The sequence below is a fragment of the Diaporthe citri genome (genome assembly GCF_014595645.1).
Source record: "Diaporthe citri strain NFHF-8-4 chromosome Unknown scaffold_10, whole genome shotgun sequence".
Taxonomy (NCBI): Eukaryota; Fungi; Ascomycota; class Sordariomycetes; order Diaporthales; family Diaporthaceae; genus Diaporthe; species Diaporthe citri.
The window spans coordinates 1234260-1260982 of record NW_025064855.1 but is presented as its reverse complement, the minus strand read 5'-3'; the positions used below and the strand labels follow the sequence as shown (position 1 = coordinate 1260982).

Below are 26723 nucleotides of genomic sequence, written 5' to 3'. Positions count from 1 at the left end.
TCGAGCGTGCCATGGGTTGCGAACTGAATCCAGTGTCCATGGCGTTGCAAGCCATGGCGAGAGCTTTGAAAGTCGAGCATCGTCTGGAGCAGGACATCAGCATTGAAGCCAGTATGTCCAGATTGGAACGCATCTCGACTGGAAAAAGATTTCACGATAAGTTCTAGAGAGATCCACGTGTGCGTTCACGGGTCGAGATTTGCTTAGAGTTAGGACGGTTAAGCTTATCGGGCAACGAGCAATCGAAATCAATATCTATGGTCCCTTGCGCTATTAAGTTGTCAGAGAGGCACTCAAAATCGAGGGTAAAATGGGCTTCCTTCCATTGGGAGCCGCAGAGCTGGCCGAAAGAACGCGACTCGCACGGGAGCGGAGTGTCCTATATAATATCAACGGAATCCGCGGACGCCTTCAGGTGATGTATTGATAAAACCGCAGCTTTTCCCTGCGGCTTGTACCCGTTCGATGACACGTGAATATGGGACTTGAAACCAGGGGTAACGAACCTCGCTTAGAGGTCGAGGGGGAGAAGGCGTCGTCAGAAGGTCGAATGAATGCCCCGAGCCCAGGCTATGTATGTCCACTGGCGGTGTGCTCTAGAGACATGGGCTAGTGCAGATCCATTCTAGGCTTATTTGTATGAATCGTGACTTGTTGTCGATATTTGTGATTCAAGGATGAGATGTGTGGGACGACAGGGTACTGGGCGACAGGATAAAACGTCGTACTCGGCCCGAACCCGAGTTGACGCACATTGTGTGTGCTTTTGGTTGGTCGTCCCCAGTGACAGTGTGATGGTGCCCGGCGCGTGGCCGAAGGAGGATTAGCCTCCTGAAGTCTGAGGATCGCCCCATTCCACCGCAGGTCGTGTCTGTACTGTGGTCATGCCCTGTCAAGATGCGAGTTGCGTGATCTGTGCCCTGTATCAAGGAGGAGCAAAATTTAGCAACAGCGTCAGACACGGCCTAACCCACGTAGACCCCCTTTAGGCTTGTCAGGGTTTCTTCAAGAGATCAAGCTCGTCTGAGCCTTTCCGTGGGGTGCGTTTTTCTGTAAATTGATGAAAACCCTTGGCTCCGTTGGATTGGTTCTGGAGGGACACGGTTAGGCACATGAACATCCTACTCTCATCCTACTCTGTGAGGCCAGGAATTATTGTCTTCTTCGGACCTCAATGATGTTATGAAATCTGCGTCTTGTAGGGTTGTCACTGTGTAGCTACATAACTTTCGTTCTGCTTTTTAGCCATCGTGTCCACCTCGATGGTCTCCCGGCGAATACAACGGCGGTGTGGGGCGTGTTTAAGTATCGGTCCAAGGCTAGCGTACATATGTGTCGGTAAATCCACGGAAATGCCCACTATGGTGCGCGGTAACGCTAACTTTCTAAAAACCCCTTTTTGCTTATAACCATATCTTTAAATTAAGTACCTAATGCAGTCGCGAAATCTTCCGCTGCGCCAAAAGGGAGAGGGACCCACTGGTTGCCCAGGGGGCTCTTTTACAGGCTTATTAGGGGCATAATAAGCTTACCACGCTAGGCTTCAGGGGCATACTGCATCAGTACCTTTTATTATTTTAATTATTTTTAACTTTATAATATTAAGCATAATATAGCTTATTATATAATCTTTTTTAAAACCTTATTTATTTTAAATATTTATAAAGGTTTTTTTTAAAAAAGGGTTTTTTAATATTAATCTTTTTTTAAAAAGAATTTTAAAAATTGTGAGTGGGTGTATGGGTGAAGGACCCCATTGACTGCAGGCATTCACTAAGGCTCTGGGCCCCATACCCCTCAGGCATAAAACCCCTGCCTTGCAATTTCCATAAGACTTCTTCCTTATATAAAAGGTAGCGCCGTCTTAATCTAAATTGATGTATTAAGGATAGCTGCCTTGTCTCTATATTCCCTCTCGTAATAAAAATAAATTTTAAAAAAAAAGTTTATTTAAGGTATATTTATAAGTTTTAAGGAAAGTTAAAAATATTAAAAATAAAGAAAGAATATAAAAGTTTTTAAAGAGTTAAGATAAATTTATTAAACTGCTGGCGAAATAAACCGCTTAGTTAAAAAGCCAGTAATTTCCAATCCCTTGAAAATATACCTAGTAATATATAAGACCCGTGCTATTACAAGAGTTAATATAAATATTTTATATATTAACTTTTTTAACTTAAAAAAAGTAAAATTTTGAAAATTTTAAATTAATAAAAGCTTTTTATACCTTTTATAGGGTTAATTTATTAATTAAAAATAAGCTAGCATGGGGTTTTTGGAAAGTCAGCTTTGTCGCGCACCATACCCATAGTAGTAGACTAACTAGAGGCACCCTAGTGGGGTACATGGACAGGTTCTTCAACGTCACCCAAACCACCATGGCAACATTCATTCATAAATCAGTCGATTAGTCTTAATTCTATGAGAATCACATATCGTGCAACTATCTTATAACTTGCCCAGCGGCCGGAGAGTGTTGGTCTATGACGTCTTCGCCGCTCTTCGCTCTCGCCATTTTGGACCTTGCTTCATGATATACCACAGCAGCGGCATGAAGACGGTGTTCAACAGGCCGAATATCGTCATCGCCCAGCCAATCCCGACACCATCGATCATGGGCACCGTGGCAGCAGTCGCGCCAGCCCCCAGGAGGCACCTCAGTAGGTTGTTCGACGCGGTCACGGTGCCCGCCCTCCCCACATAGAGGTCCAGCAACAGCGCCGCGATGCAGTTTAGAGATGCCGACGCACAATACCCAATGCAGAATAGCATGATCAGCGGGCCTGATAGGTGGACAGATTTTTGCAGCATCCAGCCGACCGCGATGGTGCACGCGGTGGTCAAGACGATCGTCGGTACTGCGACCTCGAGCCTTGCACGCTCGATGGGGAACCCGGTCAGGTCGGTCCGGCGGTTCTTTTCGACGGTAATCCGGAGGCGCCTCGCGTGGCGGTGAAAGTTCGCATCGATGAACTTGCCGCGGCTGAAGGCTGCAGCGAGAGCACCGATCCCGAACGGGAGATAGCAGAGGGAAATCTGCAGCTCGTTGAAACTGTATATCCTGCCAAACTGTGACGGGATCAAGGCGAGGGTAGCATAGAATGAGCAGGCCAGGATGGAGCTGTACAGCAGAGCCCACCCGCACTCCCGCTGGAGGAGGAGTGTGATTGGGCCTAAAGGATTCGGGAATCTTAGCTTTCGCGCCCTGGCCAGATCATCACGCTGCCCGTACGGGACCTCTTTGCCCTGACTTATAGTTCGTCGTTCGTACCACACGTTGATGTAGCATCTATCCCATCTGGGCGGTGGAATAGCGCCGCTGCCGACAACCTTGCGACAGGTCTCGGGGAAGAAGAGGGCTATCGGAATGGTGACGACGCCAGCCAGCGCGGTGAGAAGCCAGAAGATCGAATGCCATCCGGCAAATTGGGCCATCAGTCCACCGATGACGGGTCCCTAAATGCGGCGTCAGCTTGCCAAGTCTCAGAAGCCATTTGCTTGGGCATTGGTTGGTTGTACTTACAATAGCCGTGGCGAGCATGGGGAGGGCGGACGCAAACGAGACGTAACTCCCTCGCTCGGCTGGCGTCGCGACGTCTGCGGCTACTGCATTGGACAGGGCTGCTATACCACTGCTGCCTGCACTTTGGACACATCGCAGGACCAGCAGGGCCGCATAGCTGTCTTGCACGGCCAGGCCAATGTTTGCGGCAAGGAAGAGGATGAGACAGACCAAGTAAATTGGCCTACGTCCGGAGGTATCGGACAGTTGAGCCGAGAATGTCGGAGCGATGCCTTGGAGGATGATGTAGGTCGAGATGGACAGGTTGACCAGGGTGTTGGAGACGTGCAAGTCTCTTGCGATGGGCTCAAGAGCTGGGAAGTAGATGTTGCTGGAAAGTGGTGACAAGAGCGAGGCGAAGGAGGCCGAGAAAATGATGGTGCGTTTCCCTCGGGTCGACCATACCGACCACTGGTCGTCTTCACCAACAGCCGTTGTGGGCGCGGCCTTTTCCACGTCTGAGGCAGTGACTGGCCCGTCTATTCCTGTCTTGTGCTTGTCGGCCATGGCGGCCTCGGCGGCAGCAGTGTCGGTATCTTGCTCCGTGGGCAGCGACGATGAATCGCCTTCTGCGTTCTCCTGCCCCGTCTTCTCACTCTTCTGCATCTCTTGCGTAGTCGCCATCGAGAGGAAAGGCCAAGTGCGGTGCCAAGAAAAAGAATGGTGGTTCTTGGACTAGATCGATTGATACAGCGGCCGTCGGCACGTCAGGAAGAACGTGTTCAATCACGCCAGGCGGAGGCGGGAAGGGGGTGGGGGGACTGGCCGAAAGTGAGACAACAGAGGGCACGCTGTTTGCCCAGTGTTGATGTGAGTGACTGGGTGACACAAAAGAGATGCCCCAGGTACACCGGTCAGGAATTGACGTGTAACAGTACACGCCTCGCAGAGCAATTAATTAGCGCTTCCCGTTGTCTGACCACCCAAACGAGCAGGACAGGGCGTCGGCTTTTCCCTGAATGAGTACAGCCTGCAAGCGGCAGGTTCCTGCGAGACCAACACCTTCCTTCTATTGATGGAAGCAATCCAGCGCAGGTCGCACCTTACCTGCGCAGCTAGCTGCATAAGACACCCGGTGAAAGGGTAGGAAGCCGTGGGCTCCGATCCCCCAGGTGGAATCGTAAGCCAGGACTGCTCCCCACGCCTACCAATTATGCCACACTGCGCGAGACAACCATGACACAGCAGACGAGACCACACTGAGGCCATCGCACAAGTGAGGCCATCACATTAGGAACAATCAAGGCTCGAGGTCGGATGCTACGTTTACCGGCTGTATCGTCCATGTGTCGTACAGATTCTTCTTCCTTTACGGTCTGCTTATTTCACTAGCTAGTTGCTTTTCCTTTTATTTTTCTTAAATAAAAACTTAAGATTCTTTAATTATAAGTGCTCCTTTAAGCTATACTTAAGTTTTTTTTAACCCTTTAATACTTAATTATTATTATATTAATATTTTAAAATATGTAAATTTATTTACTTATTATAATAAATAAATATATTATTATTTATATATTTTTTATTAATTAATTAAATTTAATATTAATTAATGCTAATTATATTTAATTTTTTATTTTTACTTAATTTTATTAATTTAAAGTAAATAACATAAATATAATATAATTAAAAATTATTAAAATTTATATAAAATAACTTTTTTTAATATTAATTATATTTTAATTTTTTATATTAATTTTATTTTAATTTACTTATTTAAATCTTTATTATATTAAAAATTAATAAATATAATATATATTTTATTTAAATAAAATAAATTCTTTTAAATTATTTAAGTAATTTAATAATTTAAAGAATGATATAAAATCTTTAAATATTTTTAAATAATATAAATTCTTTTTATTTTAAAATAAACTTTATATTATAAATTAAAGTAATAATATGTTTATAAGTATAAATATATTAATTAATATAAACTTAATTAAATAAAAGATAAATATTTATTTAATATATAATTAAATAAAATATTTAAAGATTTCCTTTATAACTTTTTATTAATATTATATAATATTAAACTTATTAATAAATATAAAGCTTAATATTTTATAAATATATAATTTAACTTAAAAATTAAGTTTAATTATTTTTATAATTATTAAAAAGCTTTTTATAAAGATTTAAAAGTTATTAAAGATTAATTTAAGTTATTTTAAAATATAATAATTAAGTATAATATTATAAATAATAATATATATAATTTTAATTTAATTAAATTTATAATAAATATAATTATTATATATATTAATAAATATAAAAAAGTTAAATTAATTTAACTTAATAATAAAAAATAAGTTATACATTAAGTTAACTTTTATATAATTAATAATAATTAAATATAAGTTATAATAAAGTTATAGCTTATATTTATTTAATTATAAGCTAGCTAAGTATTATAAGCTGGCCTTAAGTGGCTGTTAAAAGGTACTTAAAAGGAGTTATAAATTATAATGCTATGAAAAGGAAAGGGGCCTTAAAGGGGCTTATTTTCATATGCTTATTATATAAATATATGCTTATTATATAAAAGGGCTGGGCTTAATATAAGCTTAATATAAGCTTATAATATAACTTAAGCATAGCTTAAGCTTATTATATAATTTCTTTCTTTTTTTTTTAAAATACATTTATATAAAATTAAACTTAAGGCTATTATAAGTTTTAAGTAATTATCATTTTATATTATAAAGCTATGTATATTTTAATATTATAATGCATTATAAGTATTACATAAGCTACTTAAATTATTAATTAAGAATTATAATATAATTACCTTAATACCTTAACATTACTTATTATATTTATTATTATTATATTATTAAAAACGAGCTACCTAAATAAATAGGGGATAGGTTTTACTAAATCCTTTTAAGGATAATTTAAGAAAGAGCTTTAATGTAATAAAAAGGGAAGATAGGAATAAAAGGAAGTTAAAAAAGGGAAAAAAGTAAGTATTTTAAAAATTCTTAAAAATAAGAAAAGCTTAATTAAAGCATTAAATATATAAAAAAATAAAAGAGTTAATTTTTTTAAGAATATTTAAAATAAATATAAAAGCTAGCTTTTTATAATTAGCTGGAATTTAATATAATATTATTTCTTATATATTTCCTTATTTTTATTAATATACCTTTTTTTAAGTATTTTATAATAAATATTATAAAAATTATTAAAATAAAACCTTATTATTTTTAATTAAGCTTTTAAGTTTTAAAATTTACTTTATTATAATTTTAATTATTATTACTATCTTTAATTTCTTGCTTATTTATTTTATTATAACTTTTGCTTTTTTATAAAAGCTTTAAATATTTTTAAGACTTGCTTAGTAATATATTTATTAATTATATTTTCCTAGCTATTAAAGTTTAATTTAATAATTAATATTAATATAATTATTAAAGATTTAAATATTTTTATAAAATAAAAAATAAATTTATTCTTTTTTTTAATTATTATATTAAGTATAATATATTAATTTTATTAACTTTTATTTTTGCTTTTTATAAAGCTTTTATTTTTAAGTTTTATGCTTTATATTTAATTATTTAATTAGCTTATTTATAAGCCTTTTAAATTATTTTTAAGTAAACTTTATTATTATTTTAATTACTTAAAATTAATTAACATACTTTAAATTTTATTTATATTTATTATTAAGAAAAGTAAGTAAGAAAGATTCTTATATATATTAAAATAAATATTTTTTATTAATTTTAAAATATTTTATAATATAATACTTAAATTAAAAGCTTATTTAATTAAAATTATATTTAATTAATTTTAAGCTATATAAAAGTTTATACCTTATTATATATTAAATATTTAAAATTAAGTTATTAAATTAATTTATATTAAAAGTATTATTTCCTTTATACCTTTTTTTAATTAATAATAATTTTAATATATTATAATTTAAATAATTATTATTAAATAATTTCCCTTTATAATAAAAGCTTATTTCTTATTTTAATTACTTTTATATTATTAATTTTAATAAGGGGAATTAATATAAGTATTTAAATAGCTTTATTAATTTTATTAAGCTTTAATTAAATAATAAATATTTAAGTAATAATATTAATAATAGCTTTAAGTATTTTAAGGTATATAGTTTTAATTAAAGTAACTTTAGCTTAATTTTATATCTTTTAATTATTTTTTCTTTAATTTTCCTTAAAATAATTTTTAATAAACTTAATAATATATTACTTATAAAATATTTTATTAATTTATTTTAATTTAAGTATAAACTCTTTATTAAAATCTTATATTTTATTTTTTAAGGTAGCTATTAAATATTTATAAATAAGTACTTTAGCATTTTTATTTATTTTATTATTTTTATTTCTTAATATAAGATTATTTTATAATAAGCAATAGTTATTAATTTTATTAAAAATTATTATTATTTAATAATTAAATATATAAATAAGTATAATAATAAATTTATAATTCTTTATTAATTTATATTATTAATATTTTATAAATAAGGTATAATTATAATATAAAGATTCTTTAAGTAAAAATATAATATTTTAAAAGTTAAAAAGTTATTAAGTTATAAGGGTTATAATATACTAAGTTTTTAATTTTTTATATTTATAAAGTATTTTTTTTATATTAAAAAAATTAAAGGTAAGGAAGGCTTAATATTATTTTATTAAGTTTATTAACTTAATTAATTTTTTTAACTTAAGATAAAAATTAATGCTTAAGAAATATTTTTATATTATCTTTATAAGCTTATTATTAAATGCTATTTATTTTATATTAAAAAATAATAAATAATTAAGGATTTAAGTTTATTAAATATTATTTAAGTAAATCTTATTTATAATAATTTTTATTTTAAAAGAATTTTTAAAAAAATTAATATTTACTTTTTAAGTAAAGTTTTATTAATTTTATATATTTATAATATTTAAAAATTATAATATTTTATTAAGTAAGTTTTTAAAGTTATTAAAATAAGGAAATTTTATAATTATTAATGTAAAATTATTTTCTTTTAAAATAATAAGTTTAATTATTAAAATTAAAGCGTTAAGGTTTTAAAGTATTTTATAATATAAAAATAATTAAGATTACTTTTTTACTTTGCTTTTTTAATTAAAAGATATTTTAGTTTTTAATTATAAAAAAGGAAAGTAAAGGAAATAGGTAGTAAAGTAAAAAGTAAGTAATAAAAATTAAGTAATAAAGAAGGGAAGTATAATAATAAAAAAAGCTTTATATTTTTAAAAATTATTAAATAAGTAATTAAGGTAAAGAAAATTAAAAATAAGAAAGAAATATAATTAATATTTAGTTATAACTTAAGGTAGCTTTTATAAATAATTATTATTTATTCTTAAATAAAAATTAAATAAGGAAAAAAATTAATATATTAAAAGTATATTTATATTAAAATAATTAATTAATAGCTTACTTTTAATATTTAATTAATAATTATATAAAGGTAAGAAAAAAAAAGAGAAAAAGGTAAGAAGAAAGCTTAGCTATAAATAAATAAATATAATAATATATATAGATTTAAAGTAATAAAAGCTAGTAATTTATTATTTTTAAGTTAAATAATTATATTAATTAAAAAAAAGAAGTAATAAAAAGGCTTATAAATTATTATTAAAAACTATTAATTTATTATTTTATTAATAATTAAAATAAAAGGGGTATATAATCTTTTATTTTTTTTTAAATAATAGCTAATTATAAAGTATTCCTTTTTTAATTTATAAATTTATTAAGCATAAGTTAAAATAAATTACTTAATTAAAATTCTTTTATAATAAAAAGATAAATAACTTTTTTATAGGTAAGAAATTAAAGATAAGTAACCCCCTTTTAAGCAATAAATTAACTTTAATTAAAAGTAAAATAATAAATTACTTCTTTTAATAATAAAGTAGCTTATTATTAATATTACTTACCTTCTTTTATTATAATAACTTTATATATATAAATTTCCTTTTCTCTTTTAAGTGTTTTTTTTTTTTTTTTTTTCCTTTTTTTAATATCTTTTTAACTTTAATTAACCTTTAAGTTAAGTTAAAATTAAAGTAAAATATTATAATTCTTTTATCTTTAAATATTTTCTTATAATAATATTTTTATTAATAAACCCTTTTTAATTAAGGTTAAGGAGTTTAATATAAAAAGATTTTTTTTTTCTTTTTAAGCTATTTATTATAATTTATAAGTTAAGTAAGTTTTAATTAAAGGTATTTATATTTCCTTTAAGCTAAAAGGTATTTTTAATAAAAATTAATTTATTAAAATTATTTTTTATAATGCTTTTATAAAAAGTATTTATATATATATAATTATTAATATTAAATAAAATTAATATCTTGCTTAATAATTTATTAATCTTATTTTTTAAAAGATAATTAAAGAATTATTTAATGAATTTCTTAATAAGTTATAAAAAAAACGGTTTTTAAATAATATTAAGAATTTAATTAAAAGCTATATAAATATTATTATTATTAAGAAAAGTAATAAAGCTTTTTATAAAAGGTATATAATAATAATATATAATTATTTTAATTATTATTATTAAGTAGCTTTGCTTATAGCCTTTTATAATTATTAAAATACTTTCCCTTATAAGTATTGCTTAAAGTATATAAATTATAACTTTTTCTTAATTATAAATAAGAATGTTTTTATTATAATTTCTTTTTTTAATTATTGCTTTTTATATAATTTTTATAATAATGCTTATATTAATTATATTTATTATATTAAAAGATTTAATTATACTTTTAATAAATATAATAATATAAAAAAGGTATAAAAAGTAATAATAGCTAAATAAGTAAAATTTAAGAATATATTTAGCTTTAAGATTATTATTAATAAAATAATATAGCTTAAAGAAATAATTAATTTTAATATTATTTAAAATAAAAAGGCTAGCATTATTTAAGATTAATAATTATAATCTTATAATATAAAATTCTTATTATATTAATTATAAAAATAGGCTTTTAATAAAGTATAAATAATAATTAAGATAAAAAAAAAAAAAGGGGAAGAAATAAATTAAATTATTAAAAGGAAAAAGAAAGTTTTTAATTTTTAGCAAGAAAATAATAAATAAATATATAATAAATTTTATAATATATTTTTTAAAAATATAATATTTTTTATTTAAATTTAAGGTTAAATTTAATTAAGTAAATAAATATATATAAAAGAAATTTTATATTATAATAAATAATATATATATATATATAAGAAAGAAAATAACCCCCCCCCCCTTAAATAAATAATTAAGTTAAGATTTAAAAATATTATTAAATTAATTATATTAAGAATATTAAGGGTTATTTAATTAAAGCAAAGAAATATTAATAAATTATAAAGGCTTATTTCTTAAGTTTTTTTACTTTATATATAAATATATTATAAATTTAGCATTTTAAATATTAAAGTTTAAAGAATTTAATAAATTTAAGCTTATAAATAATTAATATATTTAAGTAATAAATAAAAATATATTTAATTAATTTTAATAATAATTAAAATTAAAATTATTTAAAATAAGGTTAAATAAAGTAAAATTTATTAAAATATTTAAAAAGAAGTTATTATTATTTATAATATTTATAAAATTAATTTTTTAAAATAAATAAGGTTTAAGTTTTTATATTTTAAAATAATTAATAAATCTTTTTAATTATTTTAATAAAAATATATTTAAAAAGTAAATATTATTAAATATTTAAAGTTTATAAATATTATTATAATAAATTTTATAAATAATAAAAGGATTAAATTAATAATAAGTTAATTTTTTAAATAAAAAATAATTAATCTTTTTTTATTTATTAATAAATAAAATTAAGTTATTCTTTTTTAAGGAAATAAATTAAGAAAAACTATAATATATATTTTATTATATAGCTTTCTTTTTATAATTAAAGATTAATTTAATTACTGCCTTTATATTTTATAAAAAATTAAGGAATAATTAAAGCTAAGAATTAAAAGCATTTTAAGTAAATATATTTAAAGTTTAGGCTTAAATATGCTATATAAGAATAATAATCTTAATTAAAATAATTAATTTAAAGTTATAAAAAAAATAAAAAAAAAATCTTTTTATAAAATCTCTTAAATAAAGTTTAATTAATAAAGAAAGCATAAAGTAAGATTTATACTTAGCTTTTAATCTTTTTATTAAGCATTTTTTTAATAATAATTATAATAATAAAATGCTTATATTTAATAATATTATTAATATAAGGGTTATATATTAAGATTATAATCTTTTTAATTTTAATTATTAAGAAATATTAAGTAAATTAACTTATATTTTCTTATTCTTTATTTATTATTATCTTTATTAAAAGCCCTTATTTAAAAAGAAATTTTTAAATAAAAAACTTCTTAATACTTTTTAAATTAATTACCTTAAAAAGCATAGCTTTAATTTATTTTATTAAGTTATATTATTTTTTAATTAGCTTATTATATTTTTAATTAAAAGGTAAATATTAAATATTAATATAAATTTTAATAAATAGTTAATTTAATATAATTAAAATAACTTTATTATTATAAATTTAAGTATTTTACTTATTATAATAAGGGCAGCTAATAATAACTTTTTTAATATTAATATATATTTTTTTTTAATAATATATAACTTAAATTTAAAAATAAGTAATATTTTTTTTATAATACTTAAAAGAAGCATAGTAATTCTTAATAATTTCCTATTTTTAATTAAAGTTATTTATAACTTGCTATTATAATAAATCCTTTTTAAATTATTTTTAAAAAGTTTTTTTATTAATAAAGAAATAATAAGCCTTTTTATAAAAGAATAATTATTATTATAATATTAAGTTTTTAAAATAAGTTTTATAATAAAGGTATTAAGTAATTTTAAGTAATTCCTTTAATTAAAAATAATTATTAAATAATAATAATTCTTAATTAAATAATTAAGATTAAGATAATTAATTAAAAAAAGTATTATATTAATTCTTAATATTTCTTTTAAATTTATAATTTACTTTATTTAATAACTTTAATAGCTTTTTAAAAAGTATATTTATAATAATATTTTTAAAGCTTTTAATATAATAAATAATAAAATTATATATTTTAATTATTATTAACCATTTTATAATATAAGCGCTTAATATATTTAAGGTAAATTTTTTAAGTTATTAAATTAAAATATTTAAATTTATTTTTAAAGTAAAGTAAATATTATAAATATAAAAGTATAAATACTTAATAATATATAAAATAATTTTATATTTTTACTTTATTATATTATATAATTTTTTAATTTTTATTTAAGTATTATTTTTATATTAAATTAAGTATTATATTTTATTTTTAATTTATATAAAATATATGCTTTATTTTTTAAAATTTATATTTATTATAAAAATAATTTTATTTTTAAAATAATTAATATTAATTAAGTATAGCTTTAAAATAATTATAATCTTAAAATATTTATAGCTTTTTAATATTTTAAGATTTATTAATAAGGAATACTCTTTTTTAAAAAGTTAAATAATAACTTAATAATAATTTTATAAAAAGATATTTATACTTTATAAAAGTTTATTAAGTTTAAAAAGAATTTAAGCTTAATTATATTTTTATAAATATTTTATTTATTAATTTTAATAATCTTTTTATTTAATAAAAATTAATTAAATATTTTATAAATATAATTAATAATATTAACTTATTATTTATATTATTTTAATTTAATAATATTAATTATTTTTTTAATTAACTTAAAATTATAAAGAATATTATTAAAATTCTTAATATATTTAGCTATATATTTTTAAACTCTTAATAAAGTAAGTATTTTTTTATTTTTATAGCTTATTTTTAAGCCTTTAATTATAATATTATTTAAAAAGAATTTATATATTATAAAAATTAAGTTATAAAAAATTTAAATTATATATTATATAAATTAAATAATAAAATTTATAATTTTTATAAATAAGCTATATTATTAAAATAATTTAATTAAAATAAAAAAAGTTATAATATTTTAGCTTTTTTTATTTAATTTAATTTAATTATATTTTAAGAAAAAGTTAAAAAGAAATAATATTTTATATATTATAAATTCCTTAATAAATTTATTTATTAATAATAAAATAAAAGTATTTTTAATTATAACTTTATTAACTTTTAAAATATTATTAATAAATTAATAATTAAAATCTTTTTTATATAAGAAATTATTAATTTTTATATATAATATAAAATTTTTTAATAACTTTATTAACTTATTAATTTCTAAGTATTTTAATAATTATTTTTTTTAAAACTTTTAAGAGTTAAATTATCTTTACTTAATATACTTTATAAAGAATTATTTAAATAAATTATAATAATATTATATTAATATTAATTTAAGTAATATAAAATTAATCTTATATTAAAAATTTCTTTTAATTAAAAAGTAAATAAATAAATATTTCTTTTTCTTATTTTAAAAAAAAGTTATAATTTTTTTATAAAAAAAGCATTTAATTAATTAAGCATTAATCTTAATTTTTTATTAATTAAAAAAAAACTTAAATTAAATTTAAGCATTATATTTATTTATATAATTCTTATTTATAGCTAATTTTATTTCTTTTTTATAAGTAAGTTTTTAATTAATTATGCCTTTAAAAATAATATTATTAAAAAAATAATTATTTATAAAATAAATTTTAATACTTATTTATTTATAAAAAGTTTTAATTAAAAGTTAAATTATTTTATTAATTAATTTAATAATAATTAAAGTAAAAGAAATTTTATTAATTTATTTTTTAATATATATAGTTTTTTTTTTATAAATAAGCATTATAAATATAAGTTAATATTTATTAAATTTTTCCTTTAGCTTAATAAACTTTTTAAACTTTAACTTAAAAGTTTTTTATAAATATAAAAATTAAACTTTTTATATTTTTATTTAAAAATATATTTAAATTTTTTTATTTTCTTTTATAATTATATTAAAATATATTAATATAATTAATATATTAATTAATATTAAGCTTTAATTAAAGTTTAAAAAAAAATAAAAAAATGCTTTTAAAAGCTAATAAGTATTTTTAAGGAATTTAAGCTTTCTTAAATAAAACTATTTTAAAAAGCTTTTAATTCTTTTATTTTAAATTATATATTACTTTAATATTATTAAGAATAAAATAAGCATAAAAGTTTTCCTTAAATTATTTAAATATTAAGTTTATATTTAAGAAAAAGAATTTTTAAAAAAATATAATATAAAGTATTAAGGGCTTTATTATTAATAATAAAGAATATTATTTTAATTTTATTTAAATTAATATAAACTTACTTTTTTATAACTTTAATTAAAAATAAGAAATTTTTATTATATATTATTAAATTTATATTATTAAGTAAAATATATAAAAACTTATTATATTTATAATATAATAAGAATAAAAAATTTATCTTAGCTTTAATATTTAAAAAAGTAAGCTAAAAAAAGTAATTATTTACTTTTATATAAATTATTAAATAAATTAAATTAAAATATTCTTAATTAATTATATTTATAATAAATATAATAATAAAGGTAATTTAATATTAAATAATTTATAATAAATTAATTAAAGTATTAACTTTAATATTATTTTTTTAAAAATATAATTATATTAACTTTAAGAAATAAGTTTTTAATATATTTTTTAAAATATATTAACTTAAAAAAAATCTTTAATAAAATATATATTTTAAATTATATTATTAATAAGTATTTAATTAAAATTAAATTAATATTGCTAAATATTAAGATATTTATAATATTTATTTTAATAATTATAATTAAAATTACTTAAATTACTTTTTTTTTTAAGTAATAAGGGTTATTAAGTATATTTTTTTTTAATTTTAAGTTTATTATATTTATTAAGCTTACTTTTAATATAAAAAATTAATATTTTCCTTTTAAGTTTAATTTTAATTAATAAATAAGTTTTTCTTTTTTTTTTTTTTTTTTTTATTTCTTAATTATAATTTATTATTAATAATTTAAGATTAATTATTTTTTATCTTTTTAAAGTTTTTAAATTAAATTTAATTAATTTTTATAATTTTTATAACTTTATTTTAATTTTTAATATTTTTAATTATATACTTTTTTTTAATTATAATAATATTTATTTAAAAAAGCTTATTATTGCTTATAATTATAAGCTTTTTCTTAATATAAATTATATAATTTATAATATTTATAAATATTAAGATTAAGTTAATTTTTTTTTAATTATTAAGCTTTTAAATTACTTTTAAAGCTTTTAATAAGGCTTTTCCTTTAAATAAAGGATTTATCTTAATAAGCTTATAATATTTAATTATATAAGGTAAATTAAATCTTTTCTTTTTAAATAAAAACTTTAATTAACTATAAATATATTTTTTTAAATTATAATTATTTTAATTATAATATAATTAAATATAAATAAAATTTAAATACTTTAAAAGGCTAATTTAAGCATTTTTAAATAAGTTAAGAAATATTAATAACTTTTTTAACTTTAAAGCTATTAATAAGCTATTTAAAAAAAGCTATTTAAGCTTATTATATTAATATATATTATGATTTTAAGAAGTATAATTATAATAAACTTTAAGTAACTTATTTTTTTTAAAAAAAAATATTAAAATTATAGCTTATGCTTTATTATTATTAAAGTTATTTTAATTAAGTTTTATTAAAGGTTATTAAATAAAATTTATAGCTTTTAATTTAATTATTTTAAAATTATTTTATTATTTATTATAAAAAAAAGCTTTAATATTTTATTAAAATATTTTAAATTTATTTTTAAACTTAATTAAGTTAAGCTTTAACTTTATAAATTTTTTAATAAATTTATTTATATTTTATAAATTTTAATTATATTTTTTAATAATATTAATATAATTAAATTTAAATAAAAATTATTAAGCTTATAAGTTTTTATTTTAAAGATAATTTAAAAAATTAAAATTATTTTAACTTTCTTAAAGGAAATTTAACCTTTTTATATTAAGTAAATTTTAATTAAAATTATTTTATATAAATAAGTAATTATTTTATTTAAAATATTTAAGTTTTTAATTAATAACTTTTAATAAAATATATTTAAAATTTAATTAAAAAATATTCTTTATTAACTTATAAGTAATTCCTTTTTTTATTAATTATTTTTTTAAATATAATAAAAATATCTTATAAAAAAGTTAAGTTATAAAAAAAAAAAATATTATTTATATTATTAAGTTCTTAATTATATTTTATAATTTTTCTTTTTTATATTTTTAAATTATTATAAAGGTTATTATAAATAATATCTTTAATAATTATTATTAAGTTTATATAATAAGTTTAATTATTTAACTTATAAAAAATAAAAAGCTTTTCCTTTTAGTTTTTTTAAATATATTATTTAATAATAATATTTTTAATTATTTTAATTAAGTTTAAAGTAATATAATATTATTTAAGTAATTTTAAGATTTAATTATTTAAGTAAGAAAATTAATAAGTAATAATTTTAAGATTATTTAAAACCTTAATAATATTAATTTTATTAAATTTTAAAGTATTTAAATTATAAATTATAAATAAAGCTATTTATAATAAAATTATTATATTAATAAAAAGTAAAATTTTTAAAATATTTATTTAAGTTTTTAATTTATTATTAATAATAAATTATAAAGTTTAATTAAAGTAAGGTTAATATTTTAATTAATAATAAATAAAATTAAATTTTTTTTTTCTTTTAATAAATTTCTTAAGATTTCTTTTTTAGCTTTAAGTAAAAAAGAATAAATAATTTTTAAGATTTAAAGGTATTTTTAAAATAAAAATAAGTTTAAAAGGGCTTTAAGCTTAAAAATATAATATATATATATATAATAACTTTTATTAAAATAATAATAAAATAATAAAACTTAAAAGTAATAATATTTTTAATTAAAATAATTATTTTTAAAGAATTTATTTTTAATATTATTATAAAATACTTAAATTAAAGCTTAAAAAATAAAGGTATTAATAAATATAATAAATAAAATAAACTTAATAAAAGAATATTTTATTAAAAAATAAGTATTATAAAATTATAATAAAGAAAACCTTTTAAATTTATATTTAATATTTTATTTATTAATATTATATTAAATTCTTAATAATTTAAATTTAAGTTTAATTAAAACTTAAGTAAAGTTATATTTTAAGTTTAAGCTTTTTATATAATTTAATTAACTTAAAATATATAATATAATATTACTTATTAAATTTATAAGTAAATAAAGTAAATACCTTAATTTTATATTATAACTCTTTTTATTTTAAATTTAAGATTATAATAATAATAATAAATATTAATTAAAAGTTTAAAATATTTTTAATTAATATTAAGTAATATTTATAAAGTTTAAATTTATTATTTTAATTTTAAGTTTATATTATTATTATATTTAAGTATAATTTTTAATAAAAAATTTAAAATAAATTTAAAGCTTAATAATATATAAATATAAGATTAAAGTAATATTTTACTTAAATATTAAAAATATAAGAAATATTTTAAGATTAAAAAATAATCTTAAGATATTTATAATATTATTATAAGTTTAATTATATTTAATTCTTTTTTATAATAAATTAAAAATAAATATAAACTTTAATTAAAGCTTTAAGCTAAAATATAAAATAATTTAATAATATTTAATATAAAAATAAAAAAAGAAATAAAATTAATAAATAATTAATTTATAGCTAACTTTTTATTTCTCTTATTATTAATTAAAAATATATAAGATTAAAATTAAGCTTAAGTTAAATTATTAATAAAAATAAGCTACTTAAATAAATAGAAAATAGGTTTTGCTAAACCTTTTTAAAAATAACTTAAGAAGGAGCTTTAATATAATAAAAAAAAATAGAAATAAAAGGAAGTTAAAAAAGGGAAAAAAGTAAGTATTTTAAAAAATTTTAAAAATAAAAAAAGCTTAATTAAAATACTAAATATATAAAAAAAGAAAAGAGTTAATTTCTTTAAGAATGTTTAAAATAAGTATAAAAGCTAGCTTTTTATAGCTAGCTAGAATTTAATGCAGTACTATTTCTTACGTATTTCCCTGCCCCTGCCAACATTATACTTATTATTATTACTTAAAATAACTTTTTATAATTATAACCTTTATTTTTAATTGCTTTTTATTAATATAATAATAATATTATAGCATTTTTTTACATATTTTAATAACGTTTTTATTAACTTTATAATTATTTTTTTTATTAATATTAATTACCCTTAATTTTATTTTATACCTACCTTTATATTATATCCCCTTTTTATTTATATTATAATATTGCTGCCTTGCTTTTAATTATAAAGCATTACCTTAATTTAATTAATATTTTTATAGCTTTTTAATTCCCTTGCTATTTAACTTTAAACCTTTTTTCTTTACAACTTATTACGCCTTGCTTATAATTATATTACTTAAGTAATTATGCTTATATTTATAATTTATAATTACTTTATATTTTTATTAATATTCTTTTAAATATACCTTTAATCTTAATATAACTTATTAATATATTTATGTTTTTTATTAATAATAATATAATTATATATTATATTAATAAAGTTATCATTATAAATTAATAGTTAATTTACTTTATTTAAGGTATAATTAATGCTTTTACAACCCTTAATATTAATTAATAAATTAAAGTTAAACGCTGCATTATTAATATATATACCCTTAATATAAGTTTTTTTTATCTTTATCTTATAATAATATTAATTTATATTTAAAAATACTTTAATATAATAATAAATGCTTTAATTATCTTTATTAATTAAGTTTTTAAAGTAAAATAATACTTTATTACCTTAAGTTATTATTATAATTATAATATTTTTAAATAAAATAATAAGGATAATAAGGATGGATTTATTAAGGACTTCCTTTTTTTTTATTATAACTTTTAATATTATAAGCGCTAGTTAATTTAACCCCTTAATATAATTATAATGTTAAAATAACACTCCATTAAATTATATATTATCCCCTTAATAAGACGGGCTTAATTATCCTATTTAATTAATATAATAACCTTTTTTAATTATTATATAAAAGCCGTTATTTTAATAGTTAATTAAAAAGAAAAAAATAAATATAAATATAATTATATAATTATATATATATATATATATATATTAGCTATATAATAAAGGTTATTTAATATTAATTAATAATTGCTTAATGCAATTATAAATTAATAAAAGTAAAGAAATAAGCATTTATATAATTCCTTAGTTATTTCCGCTATATGTTAATTAAAATGCAAAGATAGCTAAAGCTATATGCTTATATTATAGCTTAAAAAAAACCTTTATTTTCTTATTAATTAAGAAGAAAGAAAGTACTTATTAAAAGATAAAGGCCGCGTGGCGCATTTATTATACGTTTGGCTTTTCTCCACGAAGGGCATAGGTTTAAACCCTGCCGCGGCTACCAAAACCTTTTTTAAGAATTTCCCCTTAACTATCATAAGGCCATATGTCTCAGTTGCGTCAAATCAAGCTTCTGCCAAGGCGGGTGCAATCAAGCTTCTTGCCAAGGCACTCCACCGAAACGCCAATACAAACACAGCACCATCATCAGACTCGTAAGGTTTCCACCAGCAAACGAAGCACGCCGTTGTCAGCCCCAAAGTGCGTCTCCAGGGCCCCAATCTCCTCCATGATCTCGTCGTGCCACCTCGTCAACAGCGCCTTGGTAGCTGCGATTGATCCCGACTCCTCAAGGACAGACAAGATATACTTCTTGCTCGTATCCGCTGCAACCTGCGGGAGACCACCCTGCTTCATGGCCTTGAAGACGCCCTCGACCTTGTCCCGGGCCTCGGGGTATCTCTGGTACATGTGCACGATCATGTACGAGAACTTGCGCTCGTCAAGGTCCTCGGCAAACCCCTTCTGCCGCGCGTAGTCGACCGACGCAAGGTTCATGTAGTCGTCGCGGACCTGGAAGAACCGGCCGAACAGCTGCGTGAACTTGAACAGGGCCTCGCCGGGGAGAAGGCCGCCCTTCCCTGGCTGCTGCCTCTGCGATGCCTGCATCAGGCCCACCAGCAGCTGCAGCATGGCGCCCGTCTTCTGGTCCACCATCTCCAGGTACTGCTCCTCGGTGGGGCATTGCCGGTGGTACGTCCAGTAGAGGTCCCAGCTTTGGCCATGGAAGAGCTGCCGCAGGTGTTTCAGGAAGACGTCCATCATTTCTGGGTTGTTCCGGGCCGCGGCGTGAACGCTCTCCACTGCCTGGACGTAGAGGAACGTGGCGCTGTTGATGGCCTGACACTCTCCGTAGACGACATGAGTAGCTGGGAACCCGCGTCTCAGATGCGAACCATCCTCGATGTCATCCAGTATCAGTGAAGAATGGTGCAGGCAATCGATGACTTCTTTGATGACCGGGATCGCAGACGCAGAGACATTCAGCCAGGTGTTGAAGCAGTCGATGAGCTGTGTCCGGAGGTTCTTGGACGGCATGCTCCTGATGTACTTGACCGGGTCTGTCAAGGCTGGAGAGTCGAAATCACGTGTCTCGTGCGCAGACAACTGATATGGAGTGGTTGGATGTAATGCCTGTCTCTTGGACACGCTTGGTGGAGTGCTGGCCGAGGAGATCGAGTCTTTACTGGCCGAGTCTTCGCTGGACGTGCTCCCTTTCGGCTTTGACACAGTGTCATCGCTAGAGATCGTGTCAGCGGATCGCTTGCGTGGAGTGATCCGCGCGCTGTCCACATCAATCTTCCTCTGCACAGGGGCCGAAGTGCTGGGCAGTGGATCTTCTTTCGCCAACGACTGACCCAGGCCAGCTAGCTCGTTGAGCTTTGGTGCATCATCGCCAGGAAGTTCTGGGATGTGCGTCCAGTCATTGTGGCGGTAACACTGCGAGCTCCAGTAGTCATTACCCGCCAAAGCCGTGTGCAGGTTTTCCAAGAACTTGACCAAGTCCGGCCGCAGGCTGGGAAACCGACTGTACAGGCGGTCTTTGGCAGCAGTCCACTTCTGTTCTTCTGCATAGACCATTTCGCGGACTTTGGCGACTGCTTCCTCCTCGGTGCAGGACTCGGTCTTCATAAGAAACCACACGATGTTGAAGACCTTGCCGGCCTCCTGGATCTCGGCTTGCTTGCGCTCACGTGGCCAGCTCCAGTAATCGTTGGTGAGAAGCATGCACCTTTCCACACGTGTGATGGGCTCAGCCATCGTCTCATATTCCTCATCGGAGATTGAAATGCCCAAGGAGAACTCAAGCATCGCGTAATACGCTCTGAGGTCATCGTCAGTCCATGTCCACGTGGCGTGGTGGAAGCTTTACTCACCCCATGCCCCCGTTGTTCGCCCGTGCGAAGAAGTAGTCTTCGACATTGTTGATCTCCTCGGTATTGTATGTCTCCATGATCTGGAGCCATTTCTTTCGGTACGCCTCCAGCATATTCATGGCGCCTTCTCTGTCTACCTTCATGCATTCAAGAACAGCGGTTGAGACAAGATGTTTCGTCTTCAAGGACCGTGAGTCGCTGTCCAGCGCGCGGTGATCATCAATGTCCATAGCTGCCTCCATGTCCAAGTGTTCTTCGTGAGCTGCAGCGATGGACATCTCCTCACAAGCATCTATGCATATCGGTCAGCAGCTGTCAACTCATGAGGTAGAAGTGTTGACATACCATCGTGAAAACAGCCTGCGTCTAGCAGGTAGCAGAGAAGCCCAAGTCTTTCTGGTCGACTATAAACTCCATGGTTAGCCACTCGTGCTTCTTGATATTCCTCCATGACAGGCTCAGGATGGAAGCTGTGCCTTTTCCACTTCTATCTGATCGTACCTCTCAGGCCAGATGAAACTTCCCCAGTTTCCTACAACACATGGCGAGCCATTGGACTTTCTGTCTTGTCCATCTTTCATGGTGACACGCCAGTCATTGGTCAAGCACAGCGCCCCTGCGTCCGAGAGGTGGTCATATCGGTGTATCCTGACAGGCAGAGATGTCAGGGCACCAGATGCCACCACCTTCTCCCGGTCAACAGGAACTGAGTAAGGGTAGAGCTCATTCTCTGAAAGCATGTTGTGTGATCCTTTGCTCATTTCAAACAAGCAAAAAAAGAGACGAAATTTGGAGATGGGAAGCTATGAGATCTACTGGAAGCCAATGATTGCTATGGCGATGTCTTCAAGGTTCATGGCCTGCAAGATAAAGATGAAGAGACCAGTACACACGGCGATGGGCAGTCTGTTGGGTAACAATATGAGAAATCCACCACAGCAGGGGAGTGGCGATCGTAGAATCGGGCACTCTCGATTGCTTCGGGCGCCTGGTTGTTTGTTATCGTAAAATATTTATGTCCGTCAGCCTCGAGCTAACTATGATAGGTTGTCCTTCCGTGAATCTAACTGCCCATGAGCCAGTCTTCCATCCTCACTGGAAGCTCTCAATTACCCCAGATAATCGACTTTTCGTTCTGGAGTTTATCCTTTTACTTCCACGGCAAGACGGTGCTGACATGTTCGTACATGTTGTACAGAAACTGTGGCCGCAGGGAGGGTGGGGGGGACGTGGCAGGGGGCTAGAACCTGTTTGAAGATGCGTATGACATGTCACCACATATTGCTCCCCCTAGTGAGGCAAGAGATCGTCGTGCCTGTCACTCAGTAAGACGGAAGAATACAGTACCACGATTCCAGATGTACAAACCACTGATTACTTCAACGGCCACTGTATCAGTGTCGAGCAGCAAAGTGCAAATCGATAGAATGTCATATCACAATATTGAGGTTGAGTAAAGGCCTATGCCATACCCTTGTAAAGACAATAATACGTGGTAAACCTTTGAAGAAAGCTTCATGTCAACTAAGCTTCGCCAAAAGAAAGACAAGCCCACCGGATCAATCTCCGTCAACTCTTGGTTCGCGTAACCATTGTTGTCTTATCTTCGCCCAATAGCAAGTCTGACAAACATCCGGGTGAATAAGCTCACCACATGTCTTATACACCATCTAGAATTCAATTCTTCAGGATTACACGAAGGAGGGAGGGTAGGCTGAGGGTATATCATACAGTGTCTTGATAGGCCAGGCTGAGTAACGAAGGAGGCACCCGGACGCCACAACGCATGGACTATTGAGATGCGCTCGTCGAATCAGGAAGATAAGATGATGGTATGAAATACAGACTCGGTGAGAGGTCAATTCAGGGGGTAAGGATGTAAGCAGCCAGCAGGATGCATGAACTCCGCCAAAGTCCAGTTGGTTGAGATGGGAAGGGGGTGTATAGGTTGATTCCAAAGCTTGTCTGGTGACTCGTAGATCGGCCGACAGCAAGATTATAGACTGTTTGAGTAATCGGTGTAACAAATGCTGCAGGATTCTGTCGCAATATACTACCTCCCTCTCGGAATATTCATTGGCTCGCAACGGAGGGGGGAAAGTAGCTATCTACAGGGACGCCCTGTTGCCTGGTATAGGTGACGGGCCAAAGATCCGGAGATGTCGTGTCGTTACATGTTACCATATTCTTAGCTCGAGCACACAGAAATCGGTCAAGCGAGTTCGCCGACCTTCTGGGGAAAGTTGAGAGTGCCTTATAGAAATTTTTCTTCTTTTTATAAACACACCAACACCATAGAAATCAACCATTCATCGTCAATTGTAGCTGCTTGTGAAATTCAGCTCCTGGTACCAGAGGACCAACATCCATTGCTGTCATCGCCATGCAGACTTCTATATACGTTGGATTGGGAGTTCTTGTAAGTGGTATCATCCCCAGGCATTGGTAAAGCCAAGCTCTGATCATCTTTCATCCAACAGTTTCTTTGCTATCGCCTCTACCACATCTACTACAACCTGTACCTCCATCCTCTGGCTAAGATCCCTGGGCCCAAACTATATGCCATCTCCTGGCTTCCCCGTCTCTGGAGGCAGCATATCCGAGGCTGCCACTACAAAGACCTCGTCGGCCTACACGACAAGTATGGCATCATTGTACGCGTAGGCCCAGACGAGGTCTCCAATGCCACGGGAACAGCCTGGGATACCATCGGCGGAAGCTCGCAGCAGTTCATGCGCGACCTCAACTTCTTCAGTGTCTCGCAGCTGCAGGTCGAAGGCAAGAGTTTCATCTCGCAGAACAAGCAGGATCACCATGCCATCAGGCGGCTGCTGCTCCCGGCTTTCACCAACAAGGCGTTCATGCACCATGAGGACATCGTGAACGTGTGGTTGGACAAGCTGCGCAACAAGATCGAAGACCAGAAGGGCAAGGAGTTCAACATCGAGCGCATGTTCACGTGGTTCACCTTCGACGTGATGGGCGTCCTGAGCTTCGGCGAGGACTTCTCGTGCCTCGAGAACGAGCGCAACCACCCGTACCTTCACGCCGCCGAGGTGGGCGCCCCGTTTCTCTCCGTGATGCAGGTCCTCCTGCGGTTCCCGGCCACCAGGGGCTTCTACAACTTGGCCTTGCGCCTCCCGTGGATGGACTGGTGGAACAGCTTGCGGGTCATGTCTGACTCGACGGCTGCACGGTGGCTCGACACGGTCGATGAGGCGGGTGGAGACCGGGGAGACATCATGAGTACCATCTACAACGGCATGAAAGATAAAGAACACCCCATCACCCGTGTCCAGGCTCTTGATGTGGCGTCCATCCTTGTCTTGTCTGGTAGCGAGGCGACGCCCATCCTGATGACGGCCATGATGTGGAACATTATGAGCGTTCCCCGTGTCTACGAGAGGGTGATGCATGAGATCAGATATTCTGGTATCATCAAGAGCGCAGCCGACATCACGGCGGCCAACACAGACCAAATGGTCTACATGGATGCCATTATCCAAGAGAGTCTGCGGACAGATACGCCGTTCGCCACGACCATCCCACGTATCGTGCCACCTGGCGGGGCTTCGATAGATGGTTACTGGTTACCGGGAGGCGTAAGTCTGCCATTCCCGAGAGCTCACTATCCTTTCTGACTTCTTTTCTGCAGACTACTTGTGGTGTACCACACTACACTGCCGGAAATTGGGAATACAACTTCTCAGACCCAGGGTCCTTCGTGCCTGAGCGCTGGCTGCCTGAGCGTGACGCTAGATACGCAAATGACAAGAGAGCTGCATTCAGACCTTTTGCCAAGGGCAGCTTGGACTGCATCGGAAAGCGGTATGTTTTGAGAACCCCATCCCCCCTCAATCTTTGCCTCCTTTTTCTCACGCCATTCATCGCGAACATCTGGAAGCTGACTGCATGGTGACCAAGATTCGTCTACCACGAGGTGCGCATGGCCTTCGCGGCCCTGTTCTGGCATTTCGATTTCGAACTTGCACCGCAATCCGTCCACTGGGACAAGGGTCACCGAGCTGAATACATCCGGATTATCCGGCAGAAGAGGCCGTTATATGTCAAGGCTAAGCCCAGGGCTGATCTTGAAGTTGTGTAGATTGCATGTGGGCAGAAAGGGTCAGGATGGTTGCTATAGTTCTCAGTGCGCAGAATGGTTTCTTCGGAACTCTTCGAAGCGTTGGAGAGGTAGTATCCATGTCTACGGATTGTCTCACCAGGTGGCTGTTGGCGTTGAGAACCCGCGGCCAACTTTGCAGTTCTGCCTTCCTGCAGTGCACAACTACAACTCTCACTTTGTCCATCTGGGATTAGTATCAGATAGGCTGCCCTTGTTGCGTTTCTTTCTCGGTACTTCGCGTTTCCATACGACTAGAACAACCGCAATATACAACACACTCTTTCCAATCTGGTTGATTTAGCCGATGCACCATTACCAGCTGGCTCTTCCTCGATTCTGGGTGTGATGATGTCTCTACACTTCGATACTCTTCTCTCCAGGTGCACACCTCCCAGATTTGGGTGATTATGACTGGCCAAGGCGATTCCGTGAGTTCGATGTTAACTTCGGCGGCCGGTTCATTTCCTTGACGCGCACCATTCTTAGCTCTAAAACGGACGTCTTTGTCTATTTGCTGGTTTCGTGTGACTGTTGAATGACTCGACTTAGATGCTGGCCGCCCTAGTTTAATAGGAGTCATGATCTTGTTGAGTGTCGCG

At 27.8% G+C, this 26723-nt stretch overlaps 3 protein-coding genes across 3 annotated transcripts; 1 reads left to right on the top strand and 2 right to left on the bottom strand.

The window, feature by feature from the left end:
- Positions 1-2481: 2481 nt before the first annotated feature.
- INS49_003543 (uncharacterized protein) lies at positions 2482-4186 on the bottom strand (the record flags this gene model as incomplete). Its single annotated transcript, XM_043164337.1, has 2 exons — positions 2482-3456; positions 3524-4186. The coding sequence occupies 2 exons, from the start codon at positions 4184-4186 to the stop codon at positions 2482-2484; spliced, it is 1638 nt and encodes a 545-aa protein (XP_043019102.1).
- Positions 4187-20268: 16082 nt separating this feature from the next.
- INS49_003542 (uncharacterized protein) lies at positions 20269-22738 on the bottom strand (the record flags this gene model as incomplete). The annotated part of the gene is made up of 4 exons (XM_043164336.1): positions 20269-21946; positions 21999-22290; positions 22344-22402; positions 22500-22738. 4 exons carry the CDS (start codon positions 22736-22738, stop codon positions 20269-20271), a joined length of 2268 nt encoding a protein of 755 aa, XP_043019101.1.
- A 1643-nt stretch (positions 22739-24381) lies between these two features.
- Positions 24382-26103, top strand: INS49_003541 (uncharacterized protein; the record flags this gene model as incomplete). Its single annotated transcript, XM_043164335.1, has 4 exons — positions 24382-24417; positions 24479-25600; positions 25654-25826; positions 25923-26103. The coding sequence occupies 4 exons, from the start codon at positions 24382-24384 to the stop codon at positions 26101-26103; spliced, it is 1512 nt and encodes a 503-aa protein (XP_043019100.1).
- Between the last annotated feature and the right edge of the window lie 620 nt (positions 26104-26723).